General features: G+C 43.8%; 1 protein-coding gene across 2 annotated transcripts in view; it reads left to right on the top strand.

Annotated features, from left to right (window-relative positions):
• The window catches only part of CORIN (corin, serine peptidase), a 562,174-nt gene that overhangs the window by 402,079 nt on the left and 141,996 nt on the right, over positions 1-18,099 (top strand). For both annotated transcript variants that reach the window (XM_073583463.1, XM_073583464.1), the window contains exons 12-13: positions 657-802; positions 4,365-4,472. In XM_073583463.1, the coding sequence (XP_073439564.1) occupies positions 657-802; positions 4,365-4,472 (254 nt within the window). The remainder of the gene's footprint in view (positions 1-656; positions 803-4,364; positions 4,473-18,099) is intronic.

Here is an 18,099-nt window from a genome sequence, read left to right as displayed (position 1 = left end):
AGTACCTGAACCTTGTAGTGACGTCGGCAGTACCTGAACCGTTTCCCAAGACCTGTGTGTCTGTAAAAGTACCTATCCCTGGTACAATGTAGACCGGACAAGTCTACGTTGTCTGGTCTGTCTGTCAGACTCCAAATCCTTCCTGTCTGTGACTCCACTCCCATGTCCCCATCCAGTGAACCTGACCCCTGGGATTGCCAGCTGCGGTACCGGGACTGCCAAGGAGTTCTACCTTGCGGCTAACTGCAACTCAAGCCAGACTCTATCATCAGGAGCTCCAGTGAACACCAGGTTGCCACTTAGCCATGCCCCTCCTAGGCAAGCCAGCCCCTATGCACAGTGTAAACAGAAAGCTGCCACTCAGGACTGTTGGCGGGGTATTACAGAGCTCAGCATTCAGAGTACTGGTAGATCTGCAGCAGATAAAACTGTAGTTTTATCAAACCTACAGCAAGCATCCCAGTAAGTGACACATCACTAGAATCAGGGTCTCTGCCCCTACATCATGCTGCACTCGGATGGGGTAGCAAAAACAGGGTGACAGATTCCCTTTAATTGTGATGACCGTGTCTTTTTAGATTAATATGTAAATTATCCTAACCTGCTGAAATTAGCAATTATTAAAGTACTGTATTTTATTGACTATCTGATTCTAGATCGCTTTGTGAGCATTCAAAAGAGCGCTGTGAGTCTGTGTTAGGAATTGTGGGGTTACAGTGGCCGGAAGACACTGACTGCGGTCAATTTCCTGATGAGAAATCAGATAACCAGACATGCCTGCTGCCTGACCAGTATGTGGAAGGTGAGGAGTATTAGTTACATTTTGCCGGTTATATTTTGCCATCAATAAACTGCACTTGTTGTGTTTAGACCCCTATGTAGTCATTGACCGAATGATCATTCGAATGACAGCTATCTCTCCCAACCCACACACGGGTATGCGCAGTTCTGCTGAGCGTTCCTGTCTTCACTGTAAGGCTGGTTTCACATTAGCGTTTGGAGGCGCAGCAGACGTTTGCCGTGAAGCTCCGGCCCCTGCCGCGCCTCCTCTGGTCAGCTCCGTGTTATGAATGAGTCACCGTAGGAGGCAAAAACAGAAATACTAGCTAAGTCCAGAAAACCAGAGAAGTTGGCAGCTATCGGATTGCAGACCCCTGAACCTATCAACAACAACTAGCAGTAGCCGTGGGGGGTTCCTAAGGTGCCCTAGACCCCTCGATCACAGCCGGAGAACTACATAGCCTAAAGACAGAAAGGGAAATCTAAACTGCCCCAGAGCAGACCCCAAAGCAATAGGCAGCCCCCAACATATAATGACGGTGAAGCAAGATGAAAAAACACTCACACAGATAGAAAGATAGGCTGAGCAAATGATGGGGCCCAAGCTAACTAGATAGGACAGGATAGAAAAGCTGCTGTCTGTAATCCCCCAAAACCCTATCAAAACAAGAGCCAACAGCTGATAGGGAAAAAAGCCCTGAAGACGCTAGGCTTCAAAAAGACTATATCAGTACTCAGGTATTTTCTGAAGACAGAGCAAAAAGGAATCCCGCTCACCCCAGCAGGGAATGGCAGAAATCAAGGAAAACAATGCAAAACCAAAACACAAATGCAAAAAGTAGAGCAGAAAACTTAGCTTTTGAGGAGCAGGAATCAGACTGGTCTCCTAGAATCCCTCAGAAAGATCACCAGCAAGGCAGAAGGGCGTCGGCTGCCTTATATCCAGTCAGTAATTCCCGTCACCCAGTCATCATCATCCTGCCCAGGTGCTTGGTAATCAGCCTCACTACCTTCCTTCACTAGAAGAGGGAGTTCATCAGACCTCAATGGTGAAGGGGAAAATGAACTCACAACAGCTCCGCCTATGGGCGCATGCGGCCTGCGTATCCTATCTTTAGCATTGGGTACGCAGGCCATGCGCAGGTATGCTTTTGCTGCCACATGCGTCCTTTTGATTGTGCGCCGGCCTGCGCCAAACGCATCCATAGGCGGAGCTGACTGGAGGAGGCGCGGCAGGGGATGGACTTTATGGCAAGCATCCACTGTGTCTCCAAACACTAATGTGAAACTAGCCTAAAAGAGCCACTGCAAAACTCCTCTGGCATTGGCTTTTCCCTTTAGAATAAAAGCATCAGCCATTGAAATTCAATGATCCTTCCCTCCCCTGACATTATCTGCATGTTTGGGCAACGTTCATAAAATACGTATTAAAGCTTTGGCCATTCCCAGTGAATGTCTTAATAATCTAACTAGAGACTGGAGAATTGTATTCACGTGACTTCGGTCATTCGGCCAGGTCAGTACTCTGTGACCGCAGGACCAAGAGGCATGCAGAACTCCTTAACTCCAGCAATTCTCGCTTCTCTTTTCATTAGACAGGCTGGTGTGCTATCATCCTTGTGACTGACACATAATGTCGTGCCAGACCTGCTATTCAAAAGAAGAGTTAGGTGATTTGAAGGTCGCCTGGTCCAACAGTCACAGATCACCGACCTGTCCAATGACCCGGAGTCCTACAAATGGATACTTCCACCTCTACTAGTGACATAGCTCGTTCTTCAGATACAGGATAGAAGTTTTTCATTTTGTTCTCTGAAACAGTCAGAGGGTAAAAGTTGTGTATACATAGTAGTAGATTGGGTATCTTGATGGCTCAGTGGTTAGCACTGTCACTTTGCAGCCCTGCACTGCAGTCTTGGGTTCAATCCAGCCAAGGACAACATCTGCAAGTAGTTTGTATGTTCTCCCCGTGTTTGCGTGGTGTGGTGCAGTAACCTCTGTTAAAGCTAGGGGACGCTGCATATGCGACTCAGAATGTGCACGTGGGCATTTCCTTGATGGTGAAACAGTGACCGGCATGGTTGTAAACGTCCAGTATGTGTTGCAGAGGTTCTCTGCACTATAGGCCAAAATAGCGTTGTCATGCTGGGACTTGTAGTCCACAAGTTATTTACCTATAAGGGCGGCTTATAGGGCTAGTCAGAGAGGTAGGCGGGATCAGCTAGCCACACATACACCGCCCACATATGGGGGTGGTTTAGGATATATAATGTGACTGAGGTCTGATCACATGGGTTGTGTGCTTGATCCTGAGTGGTCAGAGTGCAAGGTCCCGGAAGGCCTGGGTCTGTTGGAAGTGTCCTGAAGAGCACATGGAAAGGCCCGGACCTGGTAGAGTCTGTGATGGCTTTGTGTAGGGAAGCTACTGCCCGGCTGTGGCTCTGCAGCTGACGGCCTAGTGAGCAAGGCACTGTCTGGAACAGTGATCCCAATGCGGCCGCTTCCCTGGTAACCCGTGAGGGATAAACCGTGAGTAATGCTGACCGGGGTCAGTAAGAGACTTTGTATGCTTTACTTGGTAATGCTGCATGCGTGCTGGACATGGCACTGCCTGTGTGCCCACAGGCCTGAGAGAGCGAAGCTCTACTTTGGACATTAATAATTTGTCTGTCTGATGTAAGACTGTTTGCCGTGTGTTCCTGTGACACTGGTTTATGAAGGAAATAAACCACCCAGACTGTTACTTTAAGCAAGAGTGTTCCTGTGTGCCTCAATATCGCAGCCAAGCGAGTTAATCCCCGTCCACTCATATGGTGGATCTCTACAGTGGGTTTCCTCCGGGTTCTCCGGTTTCCTCCTCACACTCCAAAGACATACTGATAGGGAATTTAGATTACGAGCTCCAGTTGGGGACGGCGATTATAATGTTTGTAAAGTGCTGCAGAATATGATGAATTTGATATAAGCAAAGCATAATGATAAGTAACATCTGTCGATCTTGGTGGCATCTGCTGAAAATGTAATAAGTAGGGGTCTATATTCTCCTTTAATGGAAAAATTTAGAGGAAAAATGTGATTTTACATGCCCCATTTTTTGTCCGCTTCGCACTTATGCAGCTGAGCGTGCAGGTGTGTTTGAAATTGACATAAATCATAGTGTAAATCTATGCTACCCAAAGCCCGCTGCAGGCACATGTAGTGCATAAAGAGCCACAGATATGTTAAATTTAGCAACGCGCTTTTTGTCCTGTCAAAAAAAGGATATCTAATGGGAACCAGATGAATATCTAATGGAAACCAGTCAATGGAACACTACTGCCTCCACTTCCATCCGTTTTGGAGCGGATCCATACTCCACACTAATTCCATTTCTCTATTTTTAAAATTGAAGAAATAGAGCCTTGAAATAGAGCCTTAAAATGTGATTTATTTATTTTTTTTTATATTGCTTTCATGTATTATAAATGCACTAGGTTGTGTAATTAGCAAATTTTTAATTGTTTGTCTATCATTCATGGCAATATGAATGCCAGACAAGTCTGAAATGAAAGTTACCTGGAACTAATCTTCTGCTTTCGGTACAGAATGCTCACCTAGCCACTTCAAGTGCCTCTCTGGTCGATGTATCTTGGCCTCCAGGAGATGTGATGGAGAAGCTGACTGTGAAGATGACAGTGATGAAGTAAATTGTGGTAGGTTACGTATTCTCACAGTTGACTTAGCATCAGAAACGATTTTGTGACACTTTCTTTCTGAGACAATCCAACATCATCGTTAGATTTTGTTTGACATGAGTATTAAAGGGGCTTCCACTTTTTTAATCTCCAATCGAAAGCTAACCCAATAAAAAATGTCCTATTTAACCCTGGAATCCACCCTCAGCTTAAGTGCTACCAAGTGCTTAAGTGCTACCAATCTGATGGTTGACACAGGAAAAGAATTAGCGACATCCCTACCGCCAGTCACATGACCCTGCAGCCAATCATTGAACTTCAAGTCACTGGGGGACATGATGTCATCACTTCCGATGCAGTGGAGATCATCAGAGCAGCAACGCCTGAAAGGAGGGTGGATTCCAGATGCAAGTATGATGGCTTCTTTCTTCTTTTATCAACCAGCTCATTAGTATATTTTACTAAAAAATGGAAACCCCCTTTAATTTGTGGTTAATAGAAGTATTCTGGTTTGTATGATTAAGGTGTGAGACATACAGTAATCTTGTGGAAACATGAAGCTTGACTCATAAAGCGAATAATAATAATTAGTATGAGAGTGCTTTGGCGCTTCTGGACACAAAGTGAAGAAATGCTGGCGCTGCTGTGATATAACTCATTGCTCTTTGTGCTCATTTCTGGCATAACACAAGAACACAAGACTGAAAAGGAACCTGCACTATCATATTGATATGGTGTCTCATCTGCCGGCACCATCTTATACAGCAGGATGGGCTGACCAGATAATGGATTGTTTACATTATTTAGGCTAGTTTCACACTTGCTTTTTTTTGCAGCGCGTTTTTCCCGCAAAAAAACGCATTAAAAAAACGCATACAAATGCATACAAACGCTGCGTTTTTTTCAAGCATTTTTATGCGCATGCAGGAAAAAAACGCAGCGTTTTTGTGCGTTTGTATGCGTTTTTTGTGCGTTTGCGTTTTTTTACAGACTTTGGAAAAACACCAAAAAAAAGAAAAAACAACCATTCAACAACACACAAGACCAATGGGACTTCATTGTGGGTGTGGTATGTTAATATATAGACCCTGTCTACAGTATTCTTCACATTTGCTTGATTCTTCTCGTGACCATGGATCTGCGCTGGAAGAGTTTTCACTTCAACTTGGATTTGGACATCGCGATGGCTCAGGCGTATGCAGTTGCTTGCCATGAACAAAGGAAGAGAGAGAGGCAGCGAAGACGGCGGCGTATGTGGATACATCCGATTGTTGAACTCCTGGAGAGCCGTGGGGCATACCACACCCTCTACAGCGAGCTCCAGTCAAACCCGGAGAAATTTACAGATTATATCCGGATGTCCCACGAAAGTTTCATGGATTTGCTTGCTCGTGTCCAACAATCCATCCGGAGACAGGACACACAGCTCCGTCGTGCGATTCCTCCTGAGGAACGGCTACTGGTGACATTACGGTATGTTTTAAAAACCAAGGGGTGCGGTCTGATGTTTTTTTTTTAAATTTAGTATTCAAAACCTTGGGTAATTAGTTTTCGTGAATGTACTAATATTTTATTTTATAGTTTTTTAAAATAATATACATAAATATTAATTTTACTTCTTTGTCTGTTCACAGATTCCTGGCGACTGGAGAAACCCTATCTTCACTACACTTCCAGTACCGTATTGGAATCTCTACCTTGTCTGGAATTGTTGCTGACACCTGCCGGGCTCTCTGGAATGTTCTTTGTCCAGAATTTATGCCCCTGCGCACCGCTGAAAAGTGGATGGAAATTGCTGACAAATTCTGGACAGTATGCAATTTTCCCAACTGTTTGGGAGCTGTTGATGGTAAACACATACGGATCATCAAACCCCAAAGAACGGGATCTGAGTACTATAATTACAAAAAGTACTTTTCAATAGTACTCATGGCGATTGCGGATGCCGGATGTATGTTTGTAGCAGTGGACATTGGAGCATTTGGCCGTGGTAATGACTCACAGGCTTTTAAAAACTCAGACATGGGCCGGAGGTTGTATGGCAACCAATTTAATTTCCCTATGCCACGGCCTCTTCCTCACACCGAAGCTCCGCCACTGCCCTTTGTAATGGTTGGCGATGAGGCTTTTCAAATGTGCGGAAACTTACTGAAACCCTACTCCAGCCGGGACTTGGACCACACCAAAAAAATATTTAATTACAGGCTGACCAGGGCCAGAAGAACTGTCGAGTGTGCTTTTGGGATTCTTGTCTCCAGATGGCGAATTCTGGGCACGGCCATTAATCTTAAACTTGAAACAGTCGATGAGGTGGTGAAGGCCTGTGTGGTTCTACATAACTTTGTGATGGCTAAAGAGCACCCGACCTTTGAACTGGACGATGATGCTCCTAACCCATTGCCTGAATTCACTCAGCACACTCTCAGGTCATCCGTTGAAGTTGGCCAAATGAGGGACCAATTTGCGGCCTACTTTATTTCTGATGTAGGACGGGTGCACTGGCAAGATGAAATGGTGTAATGTTTTTGTTTGTTTATGGTAATAAAAAACCTTATTTGATACCATTACTGAGTGCACTATATTTTTTATACTCCAATTAAATAAAAATATATTGGAACGAGCAAAGCTGCAGGCCATGAATCAGGAAACCAATTTTTTTCAAGAGAAAATTGTGCAACTAGTTGAAAAAAAAGTATGTGATTTTCTCAAAACACAACCCTCAAAACCCAACCCCAATGAAAGTCCATGGGGAATACAAGTCAGCATTGAGTGGATGAATGTAATCTGCTCCATTCCAACTTACAAGTTATTACACTAGGCCTTGGAATGACTATACTAGGCCGTGGTATTTCAAATATGAGTATAGTAGGCCTTGGGCCTACTAGTATAGTCATATGTGAAATACCACGGCCTAGTATAGTCATACCAAGGCCTACTCGATTTTTGCCAACTAGGATCTTGTTTCACGAAAAACAAACTGGTGAAACTTGACAAGTTTCAACAGTTTGTTTTTCATGAAACCAGATTCTAGTTGGTAAAACTCGAGTTATTACACTAGGCCTTGTAATGACTACACTAGGCCGTGGTATTTCAAATATGAGTATAGTAGGCCTTGGGGCTAGTAGTATAGTAATATGTGAAATACCACGGCCTAGTATAGTAATACCAAGGCCTACTCGATTTTTACCAACTAGGATCTTGTTTCACGAAAAACAAACTGGTGAAACTTGACAAGTTTCAACAGTTTGTTTTTCATGAAACCAGATTCTAGTTGGTAAAACTAGAGTTATTACACTAGGCCTTGTAATGACTACACTAGGCCGTGGTATTTCAAATATGAGTATAGTAGGCCTTGGGGCTAGTAGTATAGTAATATGTGAAATACCACGGCCTAGTATAGTCATACCAAGGCCTACTGTAATAACTCGATTTTTAACAACTAGCATCTTGTTTCACAAAAAACAAACTGGTGAAACTAGAAAGAAACTTATTTTTAAGACAAGTTTCAACAGTTTGTTTTTCATGAAACCAGATCCAAGTTGGTAAAACTCGAGTTATTACACTAGGCCTTGGTATGACTATACTAGTCCGTGTTATTTCACACATGACTATACTAGGCCTTGGGTTGGTTTTTAACATGTATTTACCCATCAGTGTGTGTGAGCGGCGCAAACAACATTAATGAAACTTTGTAATGGTGAACCACAAATGTAAATTTATTTTTAATCACAAAAATAAACCAAAAAATTATTTTTTCCGGCGTTTGGGGGCAGATGGTTTCAATTTGGGGGTGTGCAGGGAATATGCAACACTTGCAGTTGAAGACGGTGTTTGAGGGGAAGGGGCAACAAAACTTGTGGGGGAAGGTAGTCCAGTTAAGGGAATTAAACTAGGAACACTTGGAGGAGAGGAAATCTGTTCAGGTACATTAGTTGTAATGGCATGTCGCCGTAGGCTTGTGTGCCTGGACCGACTTTGGCCCAATGCCCGCCTTGATAGATTTCGCCTTGAACTAGGGGCAAATATTGAATGTAGGTCCCCCGTCTGCTGGTGTGGCTGCTGCTGAGGTGGCTGCTGCTGCTGAGGTGGCGGCTGCTGCTGAGGTGGCTGCTGCTGCTGCTGAGGTGGCTGCTGCTGCTGCTGAGGTGGCTGCTGCTGAGGTGGTTGCTGCTGCTGCTGAGGTGGTTGCTGCTGCTGCTGAGGTGGTTGCTGCTGCTGCTGAGGTGGCTGCTGCTGCTGCTGAGGTGGCTGCTGCTGCTGCTGAGGTGGCTGCTGCTGAGGTGGCTGCTGCTGCTGCTGAGGTGGCTGCTGCTGCTGCTCTTCGTTGGCAGTGCTCGTCCTTGCAGGAGGACTGGTGGCGGCAGTGATGGTCCAGGTTTGCAGAGTGGTGGTGGCAGGGCTACTACATGTTGTTGTAGCGGCAGGGCTGTTCCATGTTTGCCTAGTGGTGGCTGAGCTCCACGCATGCATGGGAGTGGCGGTGGTGCTCCAGACAGGAGCAGCGCTTGCCATGGTGGTGTCGGTGAAGTGACCAGCTGCACTCAGACTTGTGGTGGTGTAACGGTGGGTGTCCTGGCTTTGAATAGAGGTGTCCGTGCAGTGGTATGCAGCACAAGTCGTTAGTGAGGTGAAGCGAGTCAATGGTGGCACAGGTGGAAATGACACCACTGACTGCTGACCGTACCGATTATGCTGCATAGCCTGCAAGAAAGCATTGTTGCAGGCCTGCAGCACATTCAGCTGTTGCTCAGGACTAAGGTGTTCCGCCATGCCCTTTTCAATCTTACTAAAAAAATGGTGTGCTGGTCTGTTGAGGTCGGCCTCCAGACGGTCAAGGCGCTGTTCTACAGAATTGAAGCGGTGTTCAAAGTGGTTAAAACCACGTTCCATGAGTGCAAAACCGCTTTCAACTCTGTCGGACAGTGACTTGAGGCTGGAATTAAAGGCCTCGCTCAAATGCATAAACTCGGGCAAGACATTCCGGTCCAAGGCCCTCTGCCGCTGGCGGGTAGTGCCCGCATAACCAGTGGCAGAGACCTGGGACAGGGGAACACCTGATGGCCCAGCTTCCTGGTCACCAGCTGTGTGTGTGGTTGACCTGCAAGGTGCTTCCTGGCTGTCGGATGGCTGGGACGGGTCAGAGGACGTCCGAGGAAGGACCGCTCCAGGGCCAGGTTGCAGGGTGCTGCTCCAGGTGCTGTGGAAGAAAGGAAAATCATTACTACCATGCCTTTACAAGAAGCATCAGCTGTGGATTAGAAAAACACAGATTAATAAAAATAAAAACCCAAAATTTATAATACTTACGATCTCGCGGCAAGGACCGGTCTTATGAACTGCATCGCGTGATAGTGACGGTATCTAGTTCTGGTCCTTGACGCAGATCCACTGCGAACCTGGCCCTCAGCACGAACATCACTGTTGAAGCGGTCCTTGATCGAACGCCAACGTGTTCGGACTTTGTCCACTGTTGTTAAAAAAAAAACAGTGCCGTCAAGGACAACAGTCAATGCGGCACAATATAGCAATACAATACTCAAAGCAGTCACTGTAGACCCCGATGACACTGTTGGGTTTCATGCTAGAATACACCTAGCACGAAACCCAACAGTGCCGTCAAGGACAACAGTCACTGCGGCACAATGTAGCAATACAATACTCAAAGCAGTCACTGTAGACCCCGATGACACTGTTGGGTTTCCTGCTAGAATACACCTAGCACGAAACCCAACAGTGCCGTCAAGGACAACAGTCACTGCGGCACAATGTAGCAATACAATACTCAAAGCAGTCACTGTAGACCCCGATGACACTGTTGGGTTTCCTGCTAGAATACACCTAGCACGAAACCCAACAGTGCTGTCAAGGACAACAGTCACTGCGGCACAATGTAGCAATACAATACTCAAAGCAGTCACTGTAGACCCCGATGACACTGTTGGGTTTCCTGCTAGAATACACCTAGCACGAAACCCAACAGTGCCGTCAAGGACAACAGTCACTGCGGCACAATGTAGCAATACAATACTCAAAGCAGTCACTGTAGACCCCGATGACACTGTTGGGTTTCCTGCTAGAATATGCCTAGCACGAAACCCAACAGTGCCGTCAAGGACAACAGTCACTGCGGCACAATACAGAGCAGGGAAATACTCACTAAACGCCTTTTTGGAGGATGCTGTGGCGCTGTCCCAGCCATCCATCAACGCTGCGGCCACCTCATTCCATAGCCGCCGGGTCACCACAATGTCCTTGTGCAGCCGGTCACGGCTGTCCCACAACGGCGAACGCTCCTGGACCAGGCTGATGAGCTGCTCATTATCCAGGTAGACGTCTTCATCCCGTTGTGGAACCTAGACAAAACACATTCATTAGAATAATCAAATTTAAATTGAATAAAAAGTTACAAAAAAAGAAACCTAAAAAAGAGTAAAAATAGAAGATAAAAAATAAAGAACATTACAAATCATTTGATACATACATTCCGTATCACCACCGGGACTTGGCTTCGCTGCTCCTGCTCTTCGCCCTCACTAGTCCCGTCCGCAGAAGATGATGATGACGATGTCTTAAAAAAGTTGAAAAAAACGTAAGAGATTTGGAGAAGCTGCAGATATACTTACCAGATGCACGAAAATAATCACCTCACGGTCTGCTTGCGCCAATTCCTGCCGCGATGGGGAATACTCGGATTCTGAAGACATACTGCATGTAAAAATAATAAAAATCATTAGTACATACATAATTTAAAAGGACAGGCATATAATGTAATATACTCACATTCTTCGCTGATAGAAGATGGGTTCCTTGTTGACTGTCTGCTCTCCAATCTGTCAGTGTAGTAGTGGCAGAGTTTTGGCAGGCACCTCCTTTATATAGACTTTTTTTTTTTTACTTTAGAAGATTATAACTAGTACAACAAGTGGACACCACCAAAAAAACGCAGCGCTAAAAAAACGCTTACATGCGCATGCCAGTGCGCACATATGCGCATCCATAGGCTATAATGGCCATTTTTAGCGCAAAACGTGCGCATACGTGCGCATGCGCTTTTTTGCAGGGCCAAAAAATGCAACATGCTGCGTCTGGAAAATACAAACGCACACCCCAAAAAAACGCAGCGCATGAAAATCGCATACGTGCGCATGCCAGCGCGCAGGTATGCGCACCCATGTTAAATATAGGGGAAAAAACGCATGCACACGTATGCGTTTTTTTCCAGCGCAAAAAAACGCAAATGTGAAACCAGCCTTAGTTTGTCTAGAGATGTATTCCTTTACACTGCAATTCCTTGTGAATTCTGGCCTTAAGAGTCCAGTGGGTGGTCCTTTCTTGTGACCAAGTGCTTTCCCTGCATGGCCAAACATGTATAGAGACAGAGTGCTGTCAATAGAGCCGCCCACAGGACTCTTAAATACAAAATGTGCAAGGAATTAACTGAATAAATATCAAGTATACTGAATTTCTACCACCAAACCATATACAGTATATCAATCTGCCCAGCTCCTCCTGCTCTATAAAATGCTTACTGCAGAAAAAGCATTCAACCTGACAAGTTCCCTATAAAAAAACTAGCTGTAGAGCCCGGCATTGCCTGGACATAGTAACCAACTGTGGTTAGTTATAACAAATTATAATGATTATATTTCACTTCATATATTCAACACTACAGATTTGCAACACAAATTAACTAAACGATTACCCAAGTATTGATAGTATTTTATTTTCAACTCATTCAAGAGCCTTTTGATAAACAACATGTTTGGTTTTTTCTTTCGGTGCAAAGATGAACAGATTTTTGGCAGTTCCAACTCATGAACACATCATGTAAAGTTGACCATGAGAAAAGCATGGAGATTGCAAATCAATTCCTACTACTTAAATTGATCCCTACTACTTTCATGGACTGTCCCTGAGCATTGTTAATGGACATTGCAAATAGCAGTTGAACTGGAAACTGGAGGCGTTTAAAATCAAAAAACAAATCAGATGGAATGAGTGGAATTTTTGGAATGAAAATGTCCTCTCCTTTAGCACATCCTGTTTATGAGCTGTGTATCTAACCCTATCCTGTGTTAATGTCTGCTGAGCCGTGTATCTAACCCTATCCTGTGTGGTACTTTCTGCTGAGCTGTGTATCTGATCCTATCATGTTACTGACTGCTCAACCGTGTATCTAATCCTATCCTGTGTGATACTGACTGCTGAGCAGTGTATCTAATCCTATCCTGTACAGATACTGACTGCTGAGCCGTGTATCTAACCCTATCCTGTGTGATACCGACTGCTGAGCCGTGTACCTAATCCTATCCTGTGTGTTACTGACTGCTCAGCCGTGTATCTAATCCTATCCCGTGTGATACTGACTGCTCAACCGTGTATCTAATCCTATTCTGTGTGATACTGTCTGCTGAGCCGTGTATCTAATCCTATTCTGTGTGATACTGACTGCTGAGCTGTGTATCTAATCCTATCCTGTGTGATACTGACTGCTGAGCTGTGTATCTAATCCTATCCTGTGTGATACTGACTGCTGAGCTGTGTATCTAATCCTATCCTGTGTGATACTGACTGCTGAGCTGTGTATCTAATCCTATCCTATGTGATACTGACTTCTGAGCCATGTGTCTAATCTTCTCCTGTGTGATACTGAATGCTGAGCTTTGTATCTAATCCTATCCTGTGTGATCCTGACTGCTGAGCCGTGTATCTAATCCTATCCTGTGTGATACTGGGCTCTAAGATTTTCTATTATGGGTTTGATTTATTTCAGCAGGGTAGTATAATTTTTTTGGCTACGAGATAAGTTCTATTTTTTCTGCTGATACCCATTCTGTGAATTATTAAGAATTTTTAGACTATGAGATAAGTTTACAGTCCTCTATTATGAGATAAGTTTACAGTCCTATACTACGAGATAAGTTTACAGCACCTAGCACTTTTTTTAGCGCGAAACAATTATTGTCTCTCCACTATTCTCGGTATTGTGGGTGTGAGTGTGGGTATTTTTTGTGTCCCCTATTTTTGTATATGTAGGGAGGTCTAGGGCGTTATTAGGGATTAGGGACACCGATGTTGAGCGGGGGCGCCACATCGTCAACAATTAGAGTGCCAACCTCCGCGGTCAGGAAGGGTCTTGGTAGGGCAGACTAGGGCGAAGTAGTTTTTGGCCCTTAATGTCTGTGAATTATTGAACCATTTGGTTACCTGACCCTCTATCTATTTATCTACCTCCCCATGTATGTATTGAGGTAATTTTACTGTATTATGCTTTTTAGTGATTGAATTAAAAGTTAATTTTTAGGGATTATTCTTTTTCTGGTTCTGTTTAGAGTACATAATCCTGAATATATAATCTACTGGAGGTTTGCAAGTGATACTGGGCTCCCCCTGCAGTCTGTGTCAGAGGGTGGTCTGTGTTGGCACGGTAATAAATTGTTTTATTTCCAGCTTTATAGAAGGACGATAACACCATAGAAATGATAAGAATAATAGGCCTCAGTTACCACAACTGTCTACAAAGCAAACTGTTGCTTATAGCAACCAATCACAGCTCATTTTTCATCTTTTAAACAGCTCTGGGACAGCGTGGCGAGTTTTGAATGGCAACTTTTGTGTTTCGACTTTTATGTGGTGCAGTTGGTGTATGTGTGGTGAAATGTGTGCTGAGGGTGGTATATGTGTTGAAGCACGTGGTAGTGTGTGGCGCATTTTGTGTGTGTGTTTATATCCCCGTGTGTGGTGAGTATCCCAAGTCAGGGCCCCACCTTAGCAACTGTACGGTATATACTCTTTGGTGCTATCGCTCTCATTCTTTAAGTCCCCCTTGTTCACATCTGGCAGTTGTCAATTTGCCTCCAACACTTTTCCTTTCACTTTTTCCCCATTATGTAGATAGGGGAAAAATTGTTTGGTGAATTGGAACGCGCAGAGTTAAAATTTCGCCTCACAACATAGCCTATGACGCTCTCTGGGTCCAGACGTGTGACTGTGCAAAATGTTGTGGCTGTAGCTACGACAGTGCAGGTGCCAATCCCGGTCATACACACATACATACATACATACACTTTTTCCCCGTTATGTAGATGGAGGCAAAATTGTTTGGTGACTTGGAATGCATGGGGTTAAAATTTCGCCTCACAACATAGCCTATGATGCTTTCGGGGTCCAGACGTGTGACTGTGCAAAATTTTGTGGCTGTAGCTGCGATGGTGCGGATGCCAATCCCGGACATACACACATACATACAAACATACACACACATTGAGCTTTACATATTAGATAAAAGTGAGGGCAAAACTAAATTCACTTGATGTCATGGAGCTCTGCATCTCCTCATTATTTTAGTGATTACATCTGAAATGTTGCCGTACATGGATTTTCAATGCCTTAATGAGAACCTTTACCAGAGTTCTGCTGCCCCATCTGAGAGTATATATTAGGTATAGAAACCCTAATTCTAACGCTGGCTCATTTATTTTGTTGCTTTTAGTTACTTATATAGCGCCATTAATTTCCACAGAGCTTTAGACATCAACATCGCTGTCCCCATGGGGGCTCACAATCTAAATTTTCTGTCAGTATATCTTTGGCGTGTGGGATGACACCCACACAAACACGGGGAGAACATACAAACCCCTTGAACTTGTTGTCAATGGTGGGTTTTGAACCCAGGACACCAGCGCTGTTAATAGTATGCTGCCCACTTGCTGGGCTTCTCCTTTTAATTTTGATAAAATCGCCATTCTATCAACTGCAGGTCTTCTAGTCTTCTCAAGGATGAGCTCCTGCTACAGTATATAGATCCTCCTTTTTTCGGAACTCCATATATTTCTGCCCTTACTATTAATTGGTAGATTTCTGCCTATGAACAGTGTTAGAAGAAAACTGTCAATCATTGTTGTGAGTTGGGTTAGACAGAGCAGCTCATTGAGAGGACTAGCAGAGCTGCAGCAGGTAAAACAGTGATTTTATAAAACTTTATAAAAAAAAAAAAAAAGACTTCAAGAAGCCCAATAAGTGATACATAGCAGTAATGAGAGTCTCCATTCTATACTGTTCTCAGATTGGGAAACAAACCTGTTGATAGATTTTCTAATACATATACACATATGATTTACTGTATGAATATTTTTTTTTTTAAATACAAAATGTATATTTCCTCAAACTATATGTCTATCGTGTTTTTGCAGCATAGATAAGAGGAAGATAGAATGCTGTTATTATTTGCAGGACTTAGTATATCGCTTGCTCCTTGGAAGATAATCAAATTTATTGTGAAAGCCTTCCTCCTGCTTCCCCTTTCAATCAATTTTGATCAATTTCTATAAATATGGAAGAGAACGGAGGCTGGAAATTTTCCAGTGTCGCCGTGACATTACTTTGACCGTGGCAATATGTTCTGCAGAAATGTTTGCTGCTCACGGCTCAAGGTCTCATTCTAATTCCATGTATGCGAGACCTCGGAGTGGCTTTTATCACATGTGAGCTGTGGAGATACTGGCCTCCTATTCTGTTACCATAAAAGGGTCTCGATAGTTTTCTGTCAAACTCTATCGCATTTAATGTAATATTTGGAAGTTGCAAACCGGCAATATAAAAAGACAGTTATGCCTGGCTAACGTAGCATGGCACAAAAATTGAGTTTCCATTTCTGTTATTAAATTTGCTGCCATTTCCTGAGGCTCCTTTATAAATTCAGGTGACAAAAAGACCTTCTTATTTCTGTCTGTTGCAGTGTTGTCATGGGTTAAAAAGCATCATAAACTCTCTGATTATTATTTAAAGGGTTTATCCGACAGTAAATTATGATTTTCTTATTTTAAGTCCCAGTGCGGTGACTAGAAGAATGCTTCATCTGATTGGCATGATGCGCTATTCTAGTTACCGGACTGGAATTTCCAAATGGGGCAGACACCGCCTCTGGAGCTGCTGGAGACCTCGAGAGCGGCGTGTGGGAGAGGCTAGAAGAAAACTTTTTTTCTGTATTATTTTTAATCAATCCATGGCTAAAAAAAATCATTTTACTTTTGGACAACCCCTCCAACTCAACACGTAAAGTGCTCCTGTTAGGGTCCAAGAAGGCAGCATATGATAGAGTGGAATAAGCTTAGTTCAGATTCATTAAGGCTAAGTTCACATTTGCGTACCGGGACTTTGCGGAGGGCTGCGTACTTCCTCCATTAAGCCCTGCCTACTTCTGCATATTTCTGCATGTGTCCTGCGTACCTATTTTTAACATTGGGTACGCAGGATATGCTGATGTATGCGGTTGTGTCCGCGTGCGTTGTTTTGACGCGCCGATGAATGCAATATGTTGCATTTTTGTGCGGACGGCGGGCACATCAAAGCGACACATCCGCATGTTCTGCGTACTCAATGTTAAAAATAGGTATGCAGGACACATGCCGAAGTATGCGGAAGTAGGCAGGGCTTAACGGAGGAAGTACTCAGCCCTCCGCAAAGCCCCGGTATGCAAATGTGAACTTAGTCTAAATGTTCTAAAGTTTGATTGTGTGTCTTAAATGTTACTAGGACTGACAAAGAAATCCAGCGAGACAATTACTCTCCATTGTGCCAAGCAATACATATGATTATTTTTCACAAAAATAATATGGAAGTCATCATATCAGCTATTCTTTACCCACTAGCTCAGAGAGAAGTGAGAGTTGGAGAAAGAGCTGTCAGTGGGATAAATGCAACTCATAATGGCCAGAAATAGTGTTATACCTCATGTACATACACATTGCAGGTTATTCTGAGAAGTTTATTGAAAAGTAGTTTTCGTGGCCCATGCTAAATGTATAAAAACCGCAGTCTGGGGCTATAATTAATAAATGGTATTGATAGCATTTATAAATTATAGCCCAAGCCTGAATTTTCTATAAATATAGCACTGTGCCACAAAAAAAAAAAACACAATTGTAAACATAGTGTTAAAAAGGACCTATAACCAGTGTGAGCATGTTAAACTGGCCACATAACGGAATATTTGAGTAGAATGTGGTTTTAATTTTCATTTCTCATTTCTGTTGAGGAGGCATTAGCATGGATTTGTCCCTGAGAGTTGTTACTTTTTCGACTGCATGACATTGACCAATCATAAGCAGGAGGGGTCATGCAATGGAAAAAAAACACTCACCTAGAGAATGTCAGACCCAGCTCTCTCCTGTGAGACATGTAATGATCACAGCCCTGCTCTCCTTCCTGATCTCACTGTGTAGGGAAAAGCAGAGCTAAGTATCTTACAAATACTTCTTGTAGCTTTCACCTCAAAGTAGTAAATGTTGGGTGGAGTTGTAATAGGACAGAGTAGACAGACCTGTGAGATGAGAGCTGCAAAAGGTGTTTGTAATGACACAGAACCTACCTCTACTTCTCCCCACAATGACAGTGCCCTGAGATGAAACCCGCAGGTGTTTGTAGTGACATACAGCTACACTCTTCTTCCCCTTCCCTTACACTGGCAGCGCTGTACATGGAAAGCTGCCGAGGTGTTTGTACATACACACAGCTCTGCTCTACTCCCATACCCTAATCACAGTACATGCCTGCAGTCAGATTACAGAGAAAGACTGTGTGTTATTACATGTCTCACAGGAGAAAGCCTATTCTAAGCTTCATCCCTTGCATGTCACCTCTAGCT

This window comes from Dendrobates tinctorius, unplaced genomic scaffold, assembly GCF_039654945.1.
Source record: "Dendrobates tinctorius isolate UK_male_01 unplaced genomic scaffold, ASM3965494v1 ptg000079l, whole genome shotgun sequence".
NCBI lineage: Eukaryota > Metazoa > Chordata > Amphibia > Anura > Dendrobatidae > Dendrobates > Dendrobates tinctorius.
Note: the sequence above shows the minus strand (reverse complement) of the source record. Positions and strands in the feature narration are given on the sequence as shown.